Raw genomic sequence first — 23106 nt, forward strand, 5'->3', positions numbered from 1 at the left:
CTGGTCCTGAACTCTTGGGCAGGCAATCTTCCTGCCTTGGCCTCTCAAACAGCTGGGATTATAGGTGTGAGCCACCATGCCAGCTAGTTTGTCTTTTCAATGAAGCAGCTTTTGGATTAACAAATATTATTTATTTTTATTTAATTAATATCTTTCTAATATTTTCTTCTGCTTTCTTTGGGTTAAGCTCATCGTTTTTTAGTTTCCCTTTTTTTCCTACTACATACAATTAAGACTTGCGCATCTAAGGACACAATTAGATGTCCTACAGGTTTCTATATGTAATATCACTCAGGCCTCAGTGTTTTCTTATTTTCTAATATTCGTAATAATTTCCTCTTAATGTCACAATTTAGCACAGTTTTAATTTTGTAATGTTTTAAGAAACATTCTACTTGCCAATATCTAAGAGTCATAAGATAGTTTACTTCTCCTAGAAATAAAAATTTTAGTATTTCACATGCAAATTTCCTAGCTTAATCTTCTTTCCAGGCCGGGTGCAGTGGCTCACGCCTGTAATTCCAGCACTTTGGGAGGCTGAGGCAGGCGGATCACCTGAGGCTAGGAGTTCGAGACGAGCCTGACCAACATGGAGAAATCCCATCTCTACTAAAAATACAAAATTAGCCGGGCGTGGTGGTACATGCCTGTAATCCCAGCTATTCAGGAGGCTGAGGCAGGAGACTCGCTTGAACCCGGGAGATGGAGGTTGCAGTGAGCCAAGATCACGCCGTTGTACCCCAGCCTGGGCAACAACAGCAAAACTCCGTCTCAGAAAAAAAAAAAAAAAAAAAAAATTTCTTTCTGATTATCTTCAAATATTCTTTTTCGTTTTTGTAAATATAGGATTATTCATCAGTACTTTTCAAATAACCAATTCACTAAATTTACCAAAAATGTAGTTACTTTACAGCTATTAGTTTGCAATGTTGTATTAAGAAGGTTCAATAATTTCTACAAAATCTTAATTGTCCAGTTTTCTTTTTTTCCCCCCATAATTAACATCTTGGGGCATACTTGATTTATCTCTGGCCTAAGTCGCTGCTGGAACAAAGACAAAGATGAGAGAGTGCTCAGCAGAACCTGGACTACAAATGGGACAGAGGGGGCTCTTGGTAAAAAGCCTGAGAGACCAGAAAAAGGCTGTGCAACACAACAAGGAAACTGGAGCCCAGAGGAAAAGGCAGGAAGACTAAGGAGGGGAAAGAAGAGAGTAAGAGGGCGGGGCACAGGGGAGAGATAGGGAGAAGGCAGCCAGAGAGGGCAGAAAGAGGGGCAGGCCGAAACCGTTTGTATAAATGGATAAATGTGGTAAATTCAGTGAATTGCTCTTTCTACAGACTGACTCAGAACTGTGAAAGTTCATCTCCACGCCAGCACTGCATTTGTTTTTACCACATGCCCCAACAGTTTCAGTGCTCTACAACCAGTGTTTTCCTAATTTCTTGGCTGAAGTTGCTTAAGTGAAGGAGTTTCTCATTTCTCGGGGGAGCTTCTAAGTCAGCTAAGAAAGCAACAAACTCCTTTGCTTCCCTGTGCTGATAGGAGGATTTCTCTTAGCCCTCTTTCTATGGGGTGTAGTCCCTCTAAGACTGCCAGTTTTTTGTTTATTTGTTTGTTTGTTTTTGCCAAAATACCAGTTTCACAGCCCAAACTCTCATAGGCCCACAGTCCCTATATGCATACATGACAAATCTTACCAATCCATAATCACCATCCTAAAACCCAAGGCTAATGCAGCATCTGTTTACACCATGCTACCACGCAATGTAGGGGAAACCTAGGAACCTACCTTTCTTTATAAGAGCTCAGCTGGGCAATGAAGAAGAAAATTTGTTACATTCTTTCTGCATGTGTAGCAGGATGATTTTTAAAGTCAGTTGATTCCAACTTCTTTGGTAAATATTTTTTCCCAAAGTATTTTGTAAATCTACTCTTTACAAAAGTTCTTACTATTAGTATATAGTTAATGCTAGTAAGACCTTATCTGCCTTTTCCTCTATCTACTGCTCTTGATCTGTTAAGGCCCAAGAAATCAAGTAATCAGATAATCCAGCTACTTTCTAGGAAATCCAAAGCAAGGAATTAGTAAAAGCTTAGCTGTCGCCCCAGACATGAACTGCAAAAGTCGAACTATTCCAGCAACCTCAATACCTACTATTTTTCTATCATATGTGAATTTAACAGTATTTTCTGAAACTATACTTTCAACTCCCTCCTCTAACCCCATGCCCCAAACTTTGCAGGAAACGAATTCCATAAACATACAATCTGCCACTTAAGTAGAGTTTTGTTTCTGTTTGTCCTTATTTTGCTTTAAATTTCAAAAACTAACTAATTGAAGGCCAGAAAATCTAATGAAAATTCATCATAAAAGAACTTATACTTCTACTTTTGTACAATTTTTTCTAAATCGTTGTTTAAGTTCAGGCTTCATAAAAGGTAGAAAGGGTGGAGAGACAATTTTATATTCAGTTTTTCCCAGAGAGACTATTTTGCTTAGAGTTTTAAAACTACTTTATTTTATGGAATATACCAAGTCCTTTTGTAATACTAAATCATTTTTAACAAGAATTGTAGTAAAGCCTTACCTGATGGTCCTGAATCTTCCTGCCCACCACTCTGAATGTGTTGTTGCCTGTATGGTGATAGATATGAACTCTGCTGAACCCAGTTGAGCCACCAGCTGGCACCCACTTCTTATTGGCATCATCATAAACCATCACAGCAGCTCTTGCCTGACAGATACTCTGTTCACTGTAAAAATAAAATAAAATATTCAAACTTACAATATTAAATATGCTAAGTGTTCCACATAGCCACATAAACCTAGAAGTCAGTCAACAATCCGTGCTGTTACTGGGTGCTGGAAACAACAATGGACAAGACAGAGGCTTCCTACCTTTATGCCTAGAGTCTAATGGTGAAGACAAACCAAAAAAAAAAATAAAGTATGATTAAAAGACCAAAAGGAGAGCAGGATCCATGAAGAACACTTAGATAAGCAACACAACAAATGGTTTCTTCTAAATTTGAGTATCTAATTCATTCACTAAACTGAATACAACTATTATGTTGGTTCAAAAATAATTGCACTTTTTGCTATTTTAATGGTAAAAACTGCAATTACTTTTGCACCAACCTAATACAAGTGTAAATTAATCATCTGCTTAATTGCATACATGTTTAGTATATTGATGACCTGTCTGTGATAACACCTTCTTTACTAAGAAAATTATTTTTATTCCGGGCTTGCTTTAAAGTCTGTAACAAAAAGTCTGATAATCAACCATCTGCCCCTTGAGACATAGAGAGGCCGTTAACAACCAATGGATGGCAGTGTAACTAAATTCCTCATTCCCCTTGGGCAAGATAACATCCTATGCTTCCAATTTCTTCATTTAAAAATGAAAATGTAAAATGAGATAATTTCTAAAGACCCCACTATATTTTAAATTCTAGCCTCCACGGATAAATATTAAAGGGGAAAAGGCCAATTCTTAAACATTAGCTTCATCTATCTCAATTATTTTTTGCCAAGTGAGACTGAGATACACAAATAAATAAAACAGAGATGCCGGGCACGGTGGCTCAATGCCTGTAATCCCAGCACTTTGGGAAGTCAAGGTGGGAGAATAACCTGAGGCCAGGAGTTCAAAACCAGCCTGGACAATATATCAAGACCCCATATCTATATTTAAAATAAAATATAAAGATAATCTCAATTTGATCTTAAGCAATGGGTTCATCTTTCAAATATTCTAGGGTATTAGAATAGGTACATCAACTCTATGCTATTAACCCAATTAAAATAACTCAACCTCAATACAGACAAACCTTCTGATAACTCCTGATGACTTAACAGTCGTTAACGGAAATCCTCTGAAGCAGCTCATGCAACCATATCCTTCACAAAAGCACTGCTTATTCTACCAATTTTATCTCAAAAATTTTAAACAATAAATCATGTGGGTTCTTTCCTAAAAATTCTCAGAAACAGAAAGTCTTCCTCACACTCTCCCCTCTTACTCGTGCATCTGCCCCACCTCTTAACCCATCCAAGAGAGATAATGAAATGCAACTTTGCAGGAGATAGCGTTTTATTCTTGTCCTTGGTGACAGAAGATCACTGAAGGCCTAAAGAGGTCACAGCACCGAGTAATAAAATTGCTTCAGAACAACAGTTTTATAATTATTTGTAATTTTCCATTAGAAAAATGTTTACAAAAACTAACTTGTAACAGTATTTGTGCAGCAAACCCACGGTAATGTCTAAATTTTTATGCTGCACTGACATTTTTGGTAAAATACTTATGGGAATAAAAACAAGCCAATGACTAAAACTTGAATTATTTTTAAAAGATGGATTAAAGGGCATTTGTCAGTAGCAGTTGAAAAATCTCTCCCATCATTCACAACAGAAATATTTTTTATGTGATGACATTTACATAATCCTATGGAAAGATTACATGAAACAAGCTAAGGCAAAGTGCATCTTATACCTTACAATTCAAGCAACAAATTTACTGCTAAATGTAAATAACAATTCAATAAACAAATCTAGAATAATACAGGATAGTATTTTCCAGTTTTCAAATAATATTTTTGCAGTTACATTGTTTCCAAGATTCCCAAGATTCCCAAGAAATAATGTCTTGGGGTGTGGGGGCTGGGGAGGGACAGCATTAGGAGAAATACCTAATGTAAATGACGAGCTGATGGGTGCAGCAAACCAACATGGCACATGTATACTTATGTAACAAACCTGCACGTTGTGCACATGTACCCTAGAACTTAAAGTTTAATAATTAAAAAAAGTAAAATAAAATAATGTCTCTTTAAGAAGTGTCATTAAGATCACATAAGCTAAAGGAATACCTCGTTTTGTAAGTAGGTCACTTCATGCTTCAAAAAACATTTTTAAGTATAAGAAATCTAAAACAAGAAAAGTTAGCTTTAATGGCCCAAAGTTTTCCTCTACTTTTTTTCTCCAAATGAACCTATCCAAGTAGCAAAGAAAATTAAAAAACTGCAAAAAAGTAATTGGTTTTCTGATGAAGATGAAAAGAAGTCTTCAAAATGAAATGTTAAACATTTCCAATTCTGAACAAAGCTGAGAATAAGAGAAGAAAAAATAAGCTATGGGTAAGAGCCGAGGTGTTACTGGAGAGGTAGTAATAGCCATGTGGGTATGTGGCACACTGTGAAGGGATTGGCTAAACCCAAATAACTGTGTAGTCCTAGAAGATATCAGGCACTGGCGGGGCACAGTGGCTCACACCTGTAATCCCAGCACTCCGGGAGGCCAAGGCAGGTGGATCACCTGAGTTCAGGAATTTGAGACCAGCCTGGCCAAGATGGGGAAACCCCGTCTCTACTAAAAATACAAAAATTAGCTGGGTGTGGTGGCAGGCACCTGTAATCCCAGTTACTTGGGAGGCTGAAGCAGGAGAATCATGATCACACCACTGCACTCTAGCCTGGGCAACAGAGCAAGCCTCCATTTAAAAAAAAAAGACATTAGGCACTCAGAGAAGCCACATCAAGGCCCAGCCAGGAAGAGATGGCACTGCCTGCTGGGGTTTAGTGACAAATGCAACTCAGTCCTCTTATTCCTTTCCACAACATCTGAGGACCTCTTCTCACTAGAGACATCCTGTCGTGTAATAAAAATACAGCTGACCATTGAACAACATGGGAACTGCACAGGTCCACTTATACACAGACTTTTTTTTCCAGTGTGTTTTTCAGTATTTTTTCCAGTGTTACACTTCCTGCTCCTCCTCAGCCTGCTCAACATGAAGACAAGGATGAAGATCTCTATAATGATTCATGTCCACCTCATGAAAAGTAAATATATTGTCTCCTTCTTGTGATTTTTTAATCTTTTTTTAAATAACATGTTCTTTTCTCTAGATTACTAGAGAAAAGTAATCTAGAGATTACTTTACAGGCTCACGCCTGTAATCCTAGCACTTTGGGAGGCCGAGGCGGGCAGATCACCTGAAGTGAGGAGTTGGAGACCAGCCTGACCAACATGGAGAAACTCCGTCTCTACTAAAAATGCAAAAAAAAAATTAGTCAGGTGTGGTGGCAGGAGCCTGTAACCCCAGCTACTCGGGAGGCTGAGGCAGGAGAATCGCTTGAACCTGGGAGGCAGAGGTTACGGTGAGCTAAGATCACGCCATTGCACTTCAGCCTAGGCAACAAGAGTGAAACTCTGTCTCAAAAAGAATATGGTATAAAACACATATAACATAACAAAATATGTGTTGATCAACTGTTTATGCATATCTATAAAGCTTCTACTCAACAGTAAGCTATTGGTAGTTAAGTTTTTGAGGATTCAAAAGTTGCACTTGGGCCGGGCACAGTGGCTCATGCCTGTAATCCCAGCACTTTGGGAGGCCAAGGCGGGCAGATCATTTGAAGTCAGGAGACCAGCCTGGCCAACATGGTGAAACTGCATCTCTACTAAAAATACAAAAATTAGCCTGGCATGGTGGCATGAACCTGTGGTCCCAGCTACTCGGGTGGCTGAAGCATAAGAATCGCTTGAACCTGGGAGGAGGAGGTTGCAATGAGCCAAGATAGCGCTGCTAAACTCCAGCCTGGGTGACAGAGTGAGACTCTGTCTCAAAAAAAAAAAAAAAAAAGTTGCACTTGGGTGCCATAGTCCCTAACCTCCTCCACCCCTCTACTCGCCTTTTTTAACTTTTACAGTTCAAAGGTCAACTGTATTTGGTCTGGGGTCCTCAGTTCCTAGTACAAGGCTCCTTAAAGTGTCTTTGGTATACTAATGAGATGATTCTTGGCTGAGGGGCTTCTAGGTGGCCTCAGATGGGGCCAAGTAGCCAGAAATATCATGGCATGATTGGAAAGCTGGAACTCAGGCCCACACTTTCCACCCCATTACCTCCCTCTGCCAACAACTGGGGAAGGGAGACGGACTAGAGATGGAGTTCAATCACAATGGACAATGATTTCATCGATCATGTCTATGTAATGAAACTTCCATAAAAACCCTCAATGACAGGGTCAGAGGGCTTCCGGGTTGATCAACATATGAAGGTGCTGTGAGAGTCACACTTGGAAAGGGTAGGAAAAGACTCAACCCCCACACCCTCACACCTTGCCCTATGCCTCTCTTCCACTTGGCTATTCCTAAATTATATCCTTTATAATAAATGGTAATAGTGAAGTGCTTTCCTGAGTTCTGGGAATCATTCTAGCAAATTACCAAATGTGGGTTGGGTGGTTTCAGGAACCTCAGTATTTGCAGTTGGCTAAGCAGATGTGGGTAGCCTGGGCACTCCATTTGCAGCTGGTATCTGAAGCAGGAGCAGCCTTATGGAACTAAGCCCTTAACCTGTGGGGTCTATGTTAACTCTGCATAGTGTCAGAGTGAACTGAATTGTTGGACACCCAGCTGGTGAAGGAGAAGAGACTGCTGAAGTAAGGAAAAAAGCCACTCACATACTAACTCCGATTATAGGTGTGATGCACAAAATAAATTAGCGGTAAGCAGTTTTAGACTTCATGGAGCCATGAACATCAAAAGCAGAGTAGATAAATCAATACAGAACTGGCTGCCAATATTTTGCCCTACTTGCCAGGTATGCGATGGGGCAGTGGTGGGGACCAACATAACTTATTTAAAATGATATTTTTGGAATCTAAAAATAGGAATATTTGAAAACAAAGACAAATCATTAAATGCAATAACATGAGCTTTCTAGACAATTCCCTCTATTATCTGTAGATTTTTTTCCCCCCATTTCTCCCTGGACCAGTGAAATGCTTAGCCAAGGGCCTGCTTTAAAATATGGCTGGCCTTAGCCACAAGGGACAGTATTGCTGCATGGACACTGGTGAACAAATAATAGAGCAATGCATCATTTTACTACCATCCTATCTGCATCATGACAAGCCTCAAAATGAATACCCGGTCAAAGTCTTCAAGATTCTGAGTCAGTGAAGCAACTACGCAAAAGATTAAATTAGTAAATTACCAAGCAGTACTTTTGTGAAGATTAGGCACTAAATCAGTTATAAACAAAAACTTCACTTTTGTGACCCAATGCAATTGGTACATATAGTTAATTATACTTCATCTTCTGATGTTAATTTTGGTATTTTAAAATAAAATATGGCATTAAAAGGCTAGAAACAGCTCGTTTAACAGAGGGGAAAAAAAGGTCTAAAAACCAAGACACCAAATTACAATTTTGTGATTTTGTCAGGTGGTTCATTTCTGAATATAGTTAAGTTGACTGAGCAGGTATATGTGATGAGAACGCTTGCCAAGTTCTATTCTCATAGGTACCAGTGAATGAAGCAGTTCCTGGTACTTAAGCAGACTAAGGATTGCTAGGCTAGTCTTGTATATACTATTTACTGAGATCACAGTAAAACCAAGTTGTTAACAAATATCAATTTTCAAAGATATCACTTATTAATCATTACTTGTCAAAGAAAGCATGAATATGACAGTACGTAGCACATAGTAGGCACTCTTCAAATGCTTTTTCAGCACATACTGTAATCTAACAAAATCCGACTCATCAAGACCTGGATCAAATACTATTCCTCTTATTAATTCTTTCTGGGGTTCCCAAAGCCAGAACTAATTGCTCCTTCCTCTGAGTTATCAGAATATTCATTACTCTCTCAACAACCAAGAACTCTCTGAGGCGGCAATATTTAAGCCATGGAAAGGACTTGAGTTTTACTCCAAGTGTACACTGGGAAGCCACTGAAGGGCTTTAAGCAGAACATGACCTACATTTTAAAGATAACTGTACCTGCTACGTAGAGAAAGAATTCAAGAAAGTGGCAGCAAAATCAAAACAGAAGCACAAATACCAGACTAGAAAAAAAGGAGGAACAGGAAAGCACCGGGGATGTATGTGGTAAGTACAACAGAAAGGATCTGTAGATAGATAGGATGCAAAGGAGGAGGCAATCAAAAGGAGGAAAAAAATTATGGATGCACCTAGTATTTGAATGATACTCCCAGTTAGTATGTGATAAGCTGTAAAGTATTAAAATGTACCACCACTGAAAGTCATGACCCAACTCATTTATTTAGAAACATGTCTTCATCACCTTTGAAAATGGAAAATATGTCATTCCTTCTTGAATCCCCTATGTGCAGCACAGAGTCTAGTCTGTAGTGAGTTATCAACATGTGCACAATAAGCTACTATACTATCAGCCTCTTAAAAGAATGTATCCTAAAGAAAGAGAATTAGCATCACATCTGTTATGATACTGAGTCATTCTATGAACTAAGATGTCATTTATTCAGAAGATAAAATACTAAGAAATGACACTAAAAACTTTGGAATTTTAAAGACAGGATTTCCATCTTATTATCTGATGTCAATTTATTGGGTTAAGTCTACAATATTAGGACATTTCAAACATTAAAGAGGCTCAGAGTAAACACAACTGTGTTAGGTTTCAACTCAGTTCCACAAATATTGTTCACATTTATAACACAGGTCCTGGCATATAGGAAAAGTGAGTAAGACCATCTCAGTTAGAAAAGATTGTGGGCCGGGTGCGGTGGCTCACACCTGTAATCCCAGCACATTGGGACGCTGAGGCGGGTGGATCACCTGAGGTCAGGATTTCGAGACCAGCCTGGCCAACATGGCAAAACCCCGTCTCTACTAAAAACATAAAAAATTAGCCAGGCGTGGTGCCTTGTGCCTGCAGTCCCAGCTACTTGGGAGGCTGAGACATGAGATTTGCTTGAACCCAGGAGGCAGAGGCTGCAGTGAGCCGACAGTGCGCCACTGCACTCCAGCAGGGGTGACAGAGTGAGACTCTGTCTCCAAAAAAAATAAAAAATAAAAAAATAAAGATTGTGCATTCAGATAGGAATAAAAAACAGTTTCCCCAAATAGGAAAGTGAACAATAAATAGCATGTGCTATATATTGTGTTAAGCACTAGATTAGCCTTTTCCTAGTCCATAGCACCAACACCACCACTCTGAAATCACCATCCTACAAATAAATGGAGGGATCACTCCAGAATCCTCCATGACCCTCACTGCTCCACACACACAGTCACCAAGGCCTGTCAATTATATTTCCAAAAGACTCCTACAATGCATCAGTATCCTTTGTTCACAATGCTCAAAAGCTTTAATTTGGACCCTCCCTAGTTCCTCAACTGGATTATTTCAGTAATCTCCTTACCTGTATCTCTCATTGCAATCTTATTCTCCCCTCCCAATGCTTCTAGAGGGAAATTTTTACAAATAAAATCTGATCATGCCACTCTTCTGGTTAAGATACCTCAAAGATTCATTTCAGGATAAACTCTGGCTTCACAGCATCACATACAGGGTCCACTATAATTGGGCCTCTGTCTTCCTCAACATTTATTCTTTCTTTAAAATACTTATTAAGCATGTAATGTGTGCCAGACATTATTCTACCATCCTAGTGCTGGGAGCACATTGGTGTTCAAAATAGTTCAACACTACAGCAATAACACGCCTTCCCCTCCTCCTGACCTATCTGCCCCATTTTCATCTTCCCAGATACCTTCTAATTCTGACCTGTCCTTGAGAATTCAGAAAATCACCTCTTCTTGAAAGCTTTTACACTCCCCCAAAACAAGAACTTATTTCCTGTGCTCTCACAATATATTGTGCACATCATCTCTACCAGTATCAGATGTTAAACCCATGAAGGACTAGCACTGTATTTCTCCTAATTAAAGATTTGTGAGAGAAGTGGCCTGAAAAGTGGTGAGAGATACTAAGTATAAAAAGCAAAAATCTGTAAACTTGGAGTAAGAGCCCTGAAATACGACAGTGAAAGCTTCCTTTTCTGACCTCCAATGCCCAAATGGACAATCTCTCCACTCCTCCCCTTCCCATCCACAAACCATACCACTAGCACTCTAAATGCTCACAGCTCAACTCATCACTCTGCACTGTTCTGCTCCCAGAGGTTAGACTGTACTTGAGAATCAGCTGTGCAGCCTGGGCAACATAGCAAGACTCCCACCTCTACAGAAATGAAAAATTTAAAACATCAGCTGGGCACAGTGGCACATGCCTGTAGTCTTAGCTACTTGGGAGGTTGAGGTGGGAAGATCACTTGAGCCAGGAGTTCAAGACCACAGTGAGTCATGATCATGTCACTGCACTCTAGCCTGGGTGACAGAGCAAGACTGTCTCAAAAAAAACAAAACAAAACAAAAAAACCCAAAAAACAAACAAAAAGAATCAGCTGTGTTTGTGACCAAATGTATTCATTGTAATTGTACTTGTAAGTCTGCAATCTAAATATTATATAAATTGATATGATGTGAGTATACAGAAATACTATAAAAATTAAGTTACATGTTTTGAAAAGTCTTTATCAAGGTAGGTCGCTAAAAGGATCATACAAGTCTAGCAGAATTCTGTATTCAGAATGCTTTGCATATGTCTAAGTTCTCTCTCCACTTCAAAGAAACCAAAGCTGAAACATCATTATCTGCTGGGACATGTTTTAGGAAGAAAAACAATATAGAGTTCTCATCACCAGACTAACACTAAAGAAAAAGCTTTACAGCAAAAGACTAAAGAATTAATTAATGCATACGATATAACAGAGACTAGAGTATTTAAAAAATGAGAGACACAACAGGAGCAAGCACACAGAGGGACAGCCATATGAAGAGGCAGCAAGAAGGCGGCCATCTGCAAGCCAAGGAGAGAGGCCTCAGAGGAAACCAGCCCTACCAGCACATCAATCTCAGACTTCCAGCCTTCAGAGTTGTGAGAAAATAAATTTCTGGGCCAGGCGCAGTGCCTCGCGCCTGTAATCCCAGCACTTTGGGAGGCTGAGGCAGGTGGACTGCTTAAGCCCAGGAGTTCAAGACCAGGCTGGGCAACACAGCAAAACCCCATTCTCTACAAAAAATACAAAACTTAGCCGAGCAGGGTGGCAGGCACCTGTGGTCCCAGCTATGGAGGCTGAGGTGGGAGGATCACTGAAGCCTTGAGCCAAGATTGTGCCACTGCACTCCAACGTGGATGACAGCATTAAGACACTATCTCAAAAAAATTTTTTTTTAAATTTAAAAATCTGCTTAAGCTTCCAAAAATAAATGAAAAATAAATATTTAAAGTTATATGTCATTTTTAAGGATACCAAACTTTATTTCAATTAACCAACCACTATCACTATTAGACCAAATTAGAGACTTATCTCCTTTGCCATTCCATTAAAAAAAGAAAGAAAAAAAATCTTGCTAAGAATCAGGGGAAAAAATCTGCTTGCTAGTTACAATTAGGTTCTGCCACAATGGCTGAGAGATTGAGGAATACAACAAAAACACTGTGAATGCCACTGACAATCAGCAGATGCAAATAACAGCAGCCTACAAAGTTATTTTCTGCAAGGCAAGAAAACCATCTGGAATGCAGCAGTACCAAATATGCAGAAAGGCAAAACTTCCTTAAAGACCACATTAATATTTCACTCATCTTTCTGAGAAACAGAATAATAAATAAAAGGTAAAAATATCAATATGGCACTATTAAACTCTTTGTCCTACAACATGTGCAAAGTACAAATGCAGTCTAGTATGATGGATCCAGATTCACCAAAGAAAATGATCAGTCTAAATGATCATCAAAAGCAAGATGGCGTGATTTAAAAGAAAACATTTCAGCAAATCTATTGGATCATTCTGCAGGATGAAAAAAATCTCTTAAAGTTGGGGAAAATGTTAAGGTTAAATACAATAATATGTAGAAAAAGTACTTTAGAGAATGTACCTACCACATGTAGTCATGTGTGCTTAGGAGTAATCTTTTTTCAATAGGGAGTAATCTTTCAGGGAGTAATCTTTTCTCAATAATTCTTATGGTACTATTTGACTTCAATCATGAGTTCCTCTTACTTAACTGACTCAGGCGATAAAAAGAATCTGTCCCTATCTGCAACATACCTGGAGACAGAGAATAATAAAGACAATGAGAATGCACAATTTCCATATTCTCAGAACCACAAGAGAGACAGAGAAACTTGTAAAACTTATAAAAGCTCTGGAGACAGAAAAAAGTAAAAAGAAACATTAACAGGCTGGGTACAGTGGCTCAGGCCTATAATCCCGGCACTTTGAGAAGCCAAGGCAGGAAGATCACTTGAGCCCAGGAGTTAGCGAACAGCCTGGACAAAATAAAGTGAGACTCTGTCTCCACAAGAAATAAAAAATAAAATAAATTAGCCAGGCACAATGGTGTGCACCTGTAGTCCCAGCTACTTGGGAGGCTGAGGTAGAAGGATCACTTCAGCCCAGGAGTTCAAGGTTACAGTGAGCTATTATTGAGCCACTGAATTTTAGCCTGGACAACCGAGCGAGACACTATCTCCTAAAAAAACAAGAAAAGAAAGAAATATTAACAAACTAGTAAGATTAAGTATCTAGGATGGGAACCTGCTTTGTGTGTGCAACTCTAGCTGCACATCTACATAATGATGAAGACTTGGCCTGCTGCTAAGCAGCACAGAAAAAATTCAAACAATCCTCTCTTTCTTGTAATATGAAAGACTAATTAACAATGATAAAGCAAATGTAAAAATTAAAACCAGCTGGGCGCGGTGGCTCATGTCTGTAATCCTAGCACTTTGGGAGGCCGAGGCGGACGGATCACGAGGTCAGGAGATCAAGACCATCCTGGCTAACATGGTGAAACCCCGTCTCTACTAAAAAATACAAAAAATTAGCCAGGTGTGGTGGCAGGCGCCTGTAGTCCCAGCTACTCAGGAGGCTGAGGCAGGAGAATGGCGTGAACCTGGGAGGCAGAGCTTGCAGTAAGCTGAGATCCGGCCACTGCACTCCAGCCTGGGCGACAGAGCGAGACACCGTCTCAAAACAAAACAAAATAAAATAAAACCAACTGTTTCAGAAGAATGCATTCTGTAACTGTCTATAAATATTTCAGAGGCTATATTTCAGAGTACTAACTGTAGGCACAAAAAATCCTATCAATTAAGAAAAATATATCAGTTAATTACTGTCTAATAGAGACTAACTGCTCCCCAGTTAGTCAGTCATAAAGAATCTAAATCTCTTGGTTTACATTATGAAAGACCTAAACCCCAGAGACAATTAAGTGACATAAATAATTACTGAGCCAGTGTTGATACTAATAATGCTAATAATAATAGTAAAAAAATAAGGATATGTATATAGTACTTACTAAGTGCCATATATGGTTCTATGTGCTTTGCCTTTATTAATTCACTTATCTTTTCAACAACCTTATTTGGTAGGTACCGTTAATATCCCCATTTTACAGATAGGAAATTGAGACCCAAGAAGTGAATTAACTTGACTAAAGACATACTGTAGGGAGAGGCAGAAATGGGACTCAAAGCAGCCAGTCTGCTTCCAGGACTGGACTTGCAACCACTCTACTAAAAAAAGAAAGATTCTGGCCGGGTGCGGTGGCTCAGGCCTGTAACCCCAGCACTTTGGGAGGCTGAGGCAGGCAGATCACAAGGTCAGGAGATCGAGACCATTCTGGTGAACACAGTGAAACCCCGTCTCTACTGAAAATACAAAAAAATTAGCCGGGCGTGGTGGCAGACGCCTGTAGTCCCAGCTTCCAGGGAGGCTGAGGCAGGAGAATGGAGTGAACCCGGGAGGCAGCGGAGCTTGCAGTGAGTTGAGATTGCACCACTGTACTCCAGCCTGGGCGACAGAGCGAGACTCCGTCTCAAAAAAAAAAAAAAGAAAGAAAGATTCTATCAACTATATTAGTTCCACAAAATTACTTCTTCGTATATTTTCTATTATTTCCACATTGTACTTCATGTTATATTAAATTTGAAGCTAAGAGGAAAGAATTTATTTGCTGAAATTTATGTTCTTTTCAGAAATAACCCAGGTTTATTTTAAAAGATTTCATTACTGAAGATATAATATTAACCTATAACAAAAACATGTCTAGAATATCAGATTTTTTTAAGGTAGAAAGAAGAAACTTATTTATAAAATTAATACTCCAGGGAAAGTTTCCTTCAAATAGAATCTCAACTTTCTTCAAAGAATTACATGAAAGACAAAATCTGTGGGAAACATTTTAGACATCAAACTATAGATACAGATAGAGATTCACACAGGCATGCACACAAAAACATGAAGAATAAAATAGCAGCTACTGTTCCATGATTTTAAACTACTCCAATTTTGTTACTACACAATGTATCAGTTTAGCACATTACAGGAAGCACATGAACTTTGAAATCTATTAGACAATTAGAAGAATATTTCTTTCCATCTTTCAAAAAGAACAGGTAAAAAGAAATAATATACTTTCAGTTATAAATATTTTCATCCAAGTCAGTGTAGAAAAATATTGACTAGAAAATTAAGATAAAACTTCAACCTAAAACTACAGAAAAAGACCCTTTCAATGTTTAAAGTTTTGTTATGTTCCTTTGAGATGCTTTGCTGTTCTTATGTAAGACATCACAGAGCTTCCTAATGATAAACTTTGCTTTTAAAATTTCTCACCCTGCTGTGTGATTCTGGCTCCTACTCTAAGTATACACTGTAAGAAATAAAAATTTATACCTGCTTCTTCTTCCACACACCCTCAACTCACCAACAAAAATAAACAGCTATTAATGATCTGCACACCTCCTGGTATTCATGCCCAGAGACTTGCCCCTACTGAACAGAGTATGGCAAAAAATAATAATAATAAATAATAGTAATAATAATACATACACATACATATATGGAATAATGAAGGAATTATCAGGAATAAAATGAAGCCCTCAGTCTAACAGCTGGCATGCAACTAAATCCAACCCATTAATGTGAATGAGCATAGAAGCAGATCCTCCTCCCGCCGTGATGACTTCAGTTGAGACTGCAGCCCTCGCCAACATCTTGACTGCATTTGTGAAAGACCCTGAGTTAGAGGATCTACCTAAGCCAAACCCAGAATCCTGACCCTCAGAAACCGTGTAATACATATGTGACGTTTTCAGCCACTAAAACTTTTGGTGTAATTTATTGTGTAGCTATAAATAATACACCACCCCTTCACTCCCTCTTGCCTGACCCCAAGACCTTAAACTACTTAAAAGCCAAGGTTGGGCCGGGTGCGGTTCACTCCTGTAATCCCAGCACTTTAGGAGGCCAAGGTGGGCAGATCATTTGAGGTCAGGACTTCGAGACCAGCCTGGTCAACATGGTGAAACCCTGTCTCTACTAAAAATACAAAAATTAGCCAGGCGTGGTGTCTTGTGCCTGTAATCCCAGCTTCTTGGGAGGCTGAAGCAGGAGAACTGCTTAAGCCTGGGAGGTGGAAGTTGCAGTGAGCCAAGATGGCATCACTGTACTCCAGCCTAGGCAACAGAGAGAGACTCCTTCTCAAAAAAAAAAAGCCAAGACTACCTGAGATTTCATAAGCTCCATGACTTTTAGCACACATATAGGCACACAGGGCTCAGATTCTTTGTCTGGCCACCCATCTTTTTTTAATTGGACTTGTAATTTTCAAAGATCAATTCCCAGTGCATCAGCAAACCTAAACCATCATTCACAGCATTAGAGTTCACAAAAAGTATAGACACCTAGAAATGGTCACAGAAAAAAAAAAAAAATGTGGGAAAACACTTCACTTGGCAACACATACTTCCCTATCTTAGTAAATTCTCCCATTAACAAGAAACTTTTCTCAGTAACTGAATAGATTATTTCACCTGTTTCCTGTAGTTCTTCTTTTCCTCACATTATTTTCATGAAGTTATATGGCAAAGCCTCTCAAAATACTTTCCAAGCACCATAGAGTTAAAAATACCAAGTGTGGCTAATTTTAGCTATAATAAAGGCACCAGACAGAGCCAAGTTAGGACAGATGTGGAAATAAAAATGGGGGATGAAAGATGGGGTGGGGGTAGAGGGTGAGCCACACTGTTTTTATATTTTCACTTTGCAAAGTTATTACTTTCAATGAATGGTGTCAGCAAAAAACAAGTACCATATGAGACCAAGAAAGAACACCTGAAGCAGAACACTACAGAATCTCAATCTGTTTTTCTCAAAGTGTAAGCAGGGAGGGTTCTGCTTCTGGCCAAGTAATGGCCACCTTTCCAAATGACCCTCCCATAGATAAAACTATAAACGCTGGATTAAAATTTAATAACAATTTTTTTTGAGACATGGTTTCACTCTGTCACCCAGGCTAGAGTGCAGTGGCGCTCACTGCAGCCTCTACCTCCCAGGCCCAAGCAATCCTCCCACCTCAGCCTCCCAAGCAGCTGGGACCACAGGCACGCACCACCACACCCAGTTATTTTTCTTTTTTTAAATTTTTAGTAGAGATGGGATCTCCCTATCTTGCCCAGGCTGGTCTCAAACTCCTGACCTCAAGCAATCCTCACCTCTGCATAAAATTTATAGAACAACTATATGAAATGATATGATTTGGATCTGTGTCCCTGCCCAAATGTCATGTCATTGTAATCCCCAATGTTAGAGATGGGGCCTGGTGCGAGGTGACAGGATAATGAGGGTGGTCCTTTCATGAATGGCTTAGCAACATCCCCTTGGTGCTATTCCTCTGATAGTAAGTTCTCATGAGATCTGGTTGTCTTCCTCCTCTCTCTCTTGCTCCTGTTCCAGCCACGGGACGCGCCAGCTCCCCCTCTGCCTTCCGCCATGATTGTAAGTTTCCTGAGGCCTCCTCAGAAGCCAGCATCATGATTCCTGTAAAGCATCATGATTCCTGTAAAACCATAAGCCAATTAAACATCTGTTCTTTATAAATTACCCAGGCTCAGGTATTTATTTATAGCAGTGAAAGAATACACTAATGCAGGAAAGCACTGGAGAACGAGAAGAAGGGAGTCAACTCTTTTCAGAAAGGAATAATATGGGGAGAGTTCTCTGATGTTTACAGCTTTTAGCCTGACAACTGGTCCTGGTCTGTGCTACATGGGAGAGCTAAAACTGCAACAGAAACCCCCACAGACTTTCTAGCTTAAAGATAAAAGGATAGAGTTCAGGGCAATCTACAGCTGCTGCAAAATGAGAGGATATTCCTGGGTGGAAAATGACCTAGTGGGCAGGAAGGAACCCCAAATTCTGTATATAAACTCTGCCTAAATTTCTGGACGATCCCTGATCTACTCATGTGTGGGCCGTTTCCAAGTAACTCAAAGAGCTGAACCAAAATATTACCCACTGCCTAAAAGACAGAATTTGCTGTTTGAGTCCAACCAAGTTACACAGATCTGTGGGACAGTATCATCGGGGCTAACATATTAATATGTGCAAGAGTCTGGGACAACTCCCCACTCTCCGCAAAAAAGAGCAAACCATCTAAAACATCTAAAAAGCATCTAAAAACAACCACAAGTAGGTATATCACAGTTGAAGACGAAGATACTTGAAATGGCTAGAGAAAAATGAAACTTTACATACAAAAGAACAATAAATTGGATGACCACAGACATCTTCATATTGTACTGCAGAAACAAAAGAGAGTGGACACAGTAAAACGACGTCTTTAAAGAGCTCAAATACGGCCGGGCGCGGTGGCTCAAGCCTGTAATCCCAGCACTTTGGGAGACCGAGACGGGCGGATCATGAGGTCAGAAGATCGAGACCATCCTAGCTAACACGGTGAAACCCCGTCTCTACTAAAAAATATAAAAAAACTAGCCGGGCGAGGTGGCGGGCGCCTGTAGTCCCAGCTACTCGGGAGGCTGAGGCAGGAGGATGGCGTAAATCCGGGAGGCGGAGCTTGCAGTGAGCTGAGATCCGGCCACAGCACCCCAGCCTGGGCGACAGAGCCAGACTCCGTCTCAAAAAAATAAATAAATAAAAATAAAGAGCTCAAATACAAAGCTGCCAATCCAGAATTCCACATTCAGAGAAAACATTCTTTAAAAATGAAGGCAAATAAAGATATATTAAGAAAAAAAGAGGCCAGGCGAGGTGGCTCACGCCTGTAATCTCAGCACTCTGGGAGGCCGCAGCAGGCAGATCACCTGAGGTCAGGAATTCAAGACTAGCCTGGCCAACATGGTGAAACCTCGTCTCTACAAAAATACAAAAATTAGCCTGGCATGATGGTAGGTGCCTGTAATCCCAGTTACTTGGGAGGCTGAGGTGGGTATATCGCTTGAACCCAGGAGGTGGAGTTGCAGTGAGCCAAGATCGTGCCATTGTACTCCAGCCTGGGCAACAGAGCAAGACCCTGTCTAAAAAAAAAAAAAAAAAAGAAAAAGAAAAGAGAAAAAAGAAAAGAGAATTATTCAAGTTGAAAGAAAATGGTATCAGACAGACACTCGAATAATCTGTAAGAAATGAAGAGCATTAGTCTGGGTGCAGTAGCACACACCTGTAATCCCAGCACTTTGGGAGGCAGAGGCAGGCGGATTACCTGAGGTCAGGAGTTCATGACCAGCTTTACATGGTGAAACCCTGTCTCTACTAAATACAAAAAAATTAGCCAGGCATGGTGGCGCATGCCTGTAATCTGAGCTACCTGGGAGGCTGAGACAGGAGAAACACTTGTACCTGGGAGGTGGAGGCTGCAGTGAGCTGAGATTGTGCCATTGCACTCCAGCCTGGGCAACAAGAGTGAAACTCCATCTCAAAAAAAAAAAAAAAAGAAAAGAAATGAAGAGCATCAAAAATGGTAAATATAGGCCGGGCACAGTGGCTCACACCTGTAATCCCAGCACTTTGGGAGGCTGAGACAGGCAGAGATCACTTTAGGCCAGGGGTTCAAGACCAGCCTGGCAAACAAGGCAAAACCCCATCTCTACTAAAAATACAAAAATTAGTGAGGCATGGTGGTGCACACCTATAATCCCAGCTATTTGGGAGGCTGAGGCACAAGCATCGCTTGAACCCGGGAGGTGGGGGTTGCAGTAAGCCAAGATTGTGCCACTGCACACAAGCCTGGGCGACAGGGCAAGACCGTGTTTCAAAAACAAACAAGGTAAATACAGGGTAAATATAAATTAGATTGTGTTCTTTTATATTTACAAATATAAGGCAAAACTTATAACGTTATCTTAAGAAGTTTCAAATTATGCACACAGGACATATCAGACAAATACAGCAAAATAAACGGGGGGGAACAAACCTAGAGAGTTGCAAGGTTTCTACGTTTTATGTGAAGTGCTACAACATTAACTCTAAGTAAATGGTAAAAGTGAAAGCAATAGCTAATAGGGGGAAAGAAAATGCAAAGTGGCATAGCAAAAAAGTCAGTAGAAAAATTAAAATAGAATTCTAAAGGTTTTCAATTTATCCCCCAAAAAGGCAGAAAAGGAGTAACAAAGGAGTGAAAACAGAAGGGACAAACAGAACACAAATATTAAAATGGTAGACCGAAGTCCAACCTCTTCATAATTACATTAAATATTAATGACTAAACACTCTCATTAAAAGGCAGACATTAGATAATAAAGAATCAATTACATGCTGCCCACAGAGATGTACTTTAAATATACAGAAAGCAGGTAGGTTCAAAGTAAATAAACACTGGTAAGCAACAGAATCTTCAAAGTAACATTAAAAAAAGGAAAAAAGTAAATAAAACATTATATGCCATGAAAACAGTATGCATATAGTAATATCAGAATTGATACATGAGTATCAGATAAAGTAGACTTTTAAGCAGAGGAACTTTTCAAAATTATAAAACAGTCAATTCATCAGAAATAAGTAACAATCCTGAATGTGCAGCCACCTAATCACCGACTCTAAATACATAAAGCAAAAATTGACAGCATTAAAGGGAAAAATCTCAGTACTTTGAGAGGCTGAGGCGGAGTTCCTGACATCTGAGGTCAGGAGTTCAAGACCATCCCGGCCAACATGGTGAAACCATACCTCTACTAAAAATACAAAAATTATCCAGGCAGTAGTGGCATGCACCTATAATCCCAGCTACTTGGGAGGCTGAGGCAGTAGAATCACTTGAGCCTGAGAGGCAGAGGTTGCAGTGAGCTGAGATCACGCCACTGCACTCCAGTCTGGGCGACAGAGTGATACCCTGTCACCAAAAAAAAAAAAAAGGGAGAGAAAGAGAAAAAGACATTTTCACAGTATTAGTTGCAAATTTTAACACCCCCTTAAACTGATGAACTAGACAACAGAAGTACACAAAAAAATTTGCAAGCACATAAATGAAGGTTATTAATCACTTTGACTCATTTGATATTTTAAAGACACTATACATAACAACTACAGAACACACAATCATTTCAAGTACACCTATAATCACCAAGATAGATGATATGCTGGGCCATAAAAAAATATTCAATAAATTGGCCAGGTGCAGGGGTTCATGCCTATAATGCCAGCACTTTGGGAGGCCGAGGCGGTGAATCACCTGAGGTCGGGAGTTCAAGACCAACCTGACCAACATGGAGAAATCCCATCTCTACTAAAAAAATACAAAATTAGTCGGGTGTGGTGGCGGGTGCCTGTAATCCCAGCTACTCGGGAGGCCGAGGCAGGAGAATTGCTTGAACCTGGGAGGCAGAGGTTGCAGTGAGCCAGGATCACGCCACTGCACTCCAGCCTGGGCAACAAGAGTGAAACTCTGTCTAGAAAAAAAAAAAAAAAAAAAAATCAACAAATTTTAAATAACTGCAAGCATAGAGAGTATGCTCTCTGCCCAAATAGGAATTAAATTCAAAATCAAAATTAACCATAAGATACCTCAGAATACATGTATGATATTTGGAAAATTTTAAATGCATGCCTAAGAAATCCATGGGTGAAAGAAGAAAACAAAGAAAATTAGGACCAAGCATAGTGGTTCATGCCTGTAGTCTCAGCACTTTGAGAGGCCAAGGTGGATCACTTGAGCTGGGGAGTTCAAGGCCAGCCTGAGTATCATATGAGAGCCTATCAGCACCAAAAAAAAGTAAAAATTAGCCAGGCATGGTGATGCATGCCTGCAGTCCCAACAACTTAGGAGGCTGAGGTGGGGGAATCATTTGAACCCAGGAGATGGAGGCTGCAGTGAGCTATGAGCACTTCAGCCTGGGTGACAGAGTGAGACCCTGTCATTCATTCATTCACTTATACATACATAAATTGGGAAATTAGGAAATATTTCTAACTAAATCATTATGAAAATTCGGCAAATAAAAATCATGAGCTACATCCAGGTGCAGTGGCTCATGCCTGTAATCCCAATACTTTGGGAGGACAAGGTGTGAGCATCACTTGAGGCCAAGAGTTCAAGACCAGCCTGGGCAACACAGTGAGATGCCGTCTCTACAAAAAAATTTAAAAACTAGCTGGGTATGGTGGCGTGCACCTGTAGTCCCTGCTACCCAGAAAGCTGAGGTGGGAGAATTGCTTGAGCCCAGGAGGCTGAGGCTATAGTGAGGCATGTCTGTACCACTGCACTCCAGCCTGGGAGACAGAGTGAGACTCTGTGTAAGAAATAATAATAAATAAATGAGAAAAAAAATCATGAGATGCAGCTAAAGCAGTGACGAATGGGAAATTTATAGTTGTAAATGCATATATGAGAAAAGAAAGGCCTAAAGGCAAAGATTTAAGCTTCGTTCTTAAGTTAGAAAAGAATGGACATGGTGGCTCATGCCTGTAAATCTCAGCACCTTGGGAGGTCAAGGGAGGTCAAAATGGAAGAACTGAGCCCAGGAGCTTGAGACCAGCTCGGGCAACAAGGTCAGACTCTATCTCTATTAAAAAAATTAAAAATTGTCCAGGCATGGTTGTGTGCACCTGCAGTCCCAGCTACTTGGGAGGATGAGGCGGGAGGATCACCTGAGCCAAGGAACTCAAGGCTGAGGCATAAGAATTGCTTGAACCCGGAAGGCGGAGGCTGCAGTGAGCTGAGGTCACACCACTGCACTCCAGCCTGGGAGACAGAGTGAGACCATCTCAAAAGACAGACAGACGAAAGAAAGAAAAGAAAGAAAAGAAAAGAAAAGAAAAGAAAAGAAAAGAAAAGAAAAGAAAAGAAAAGAAAAGAAAAGAAAGGCAGACAGAAAGACAGAAAGAAAGAAAGAAAAAGACAGAAAGAAAGACAAAGACAGAAAGAAAGACAGAAAGAAAGAAAAAGAGA

The 23106-nt window shown here is 40.0% G+C and overlaps 1 protein-coding gene across 1 annotated transcript in view; it reads right to left on the bottom strand.

Moving 5' to 3' along the window:
• The window catches only part of ENAH (enabled homolog (Drosophila)), a 154970-nt gene that overhangs the window by 69299 nt on the left and 62565 nt on the right, over window positions 1–23106 (bottom strand). The window contains exon 2 of the mRNA XM_011997949.1: window positions 2592–2757. Coding sequence (XP_011853339.1) covers window positions 2592–2757 — 166 coding nt within the window. The remainder of the gene's footprint in view (window positions 1–2591; window positions 2758–23106) is intronic.

Source organism: Mandrillus leucophaeus, unplaced genomic scaffold (assembly GCF_000951045.1).
Source record: "Mandrillus leucophaeus isolate KB7577 unplaced genomic scaffold, Mleu.le_1.0 Scaffold550, whole genome shotgun sequence".
Taxonomy (NCBI): domain Eukaryota; kingdom Metazoa; phylum Chordata; class Mammalia; order Primates; family Cercopithecidae; genus Mandrillus; species Mandrillus leucophaeus.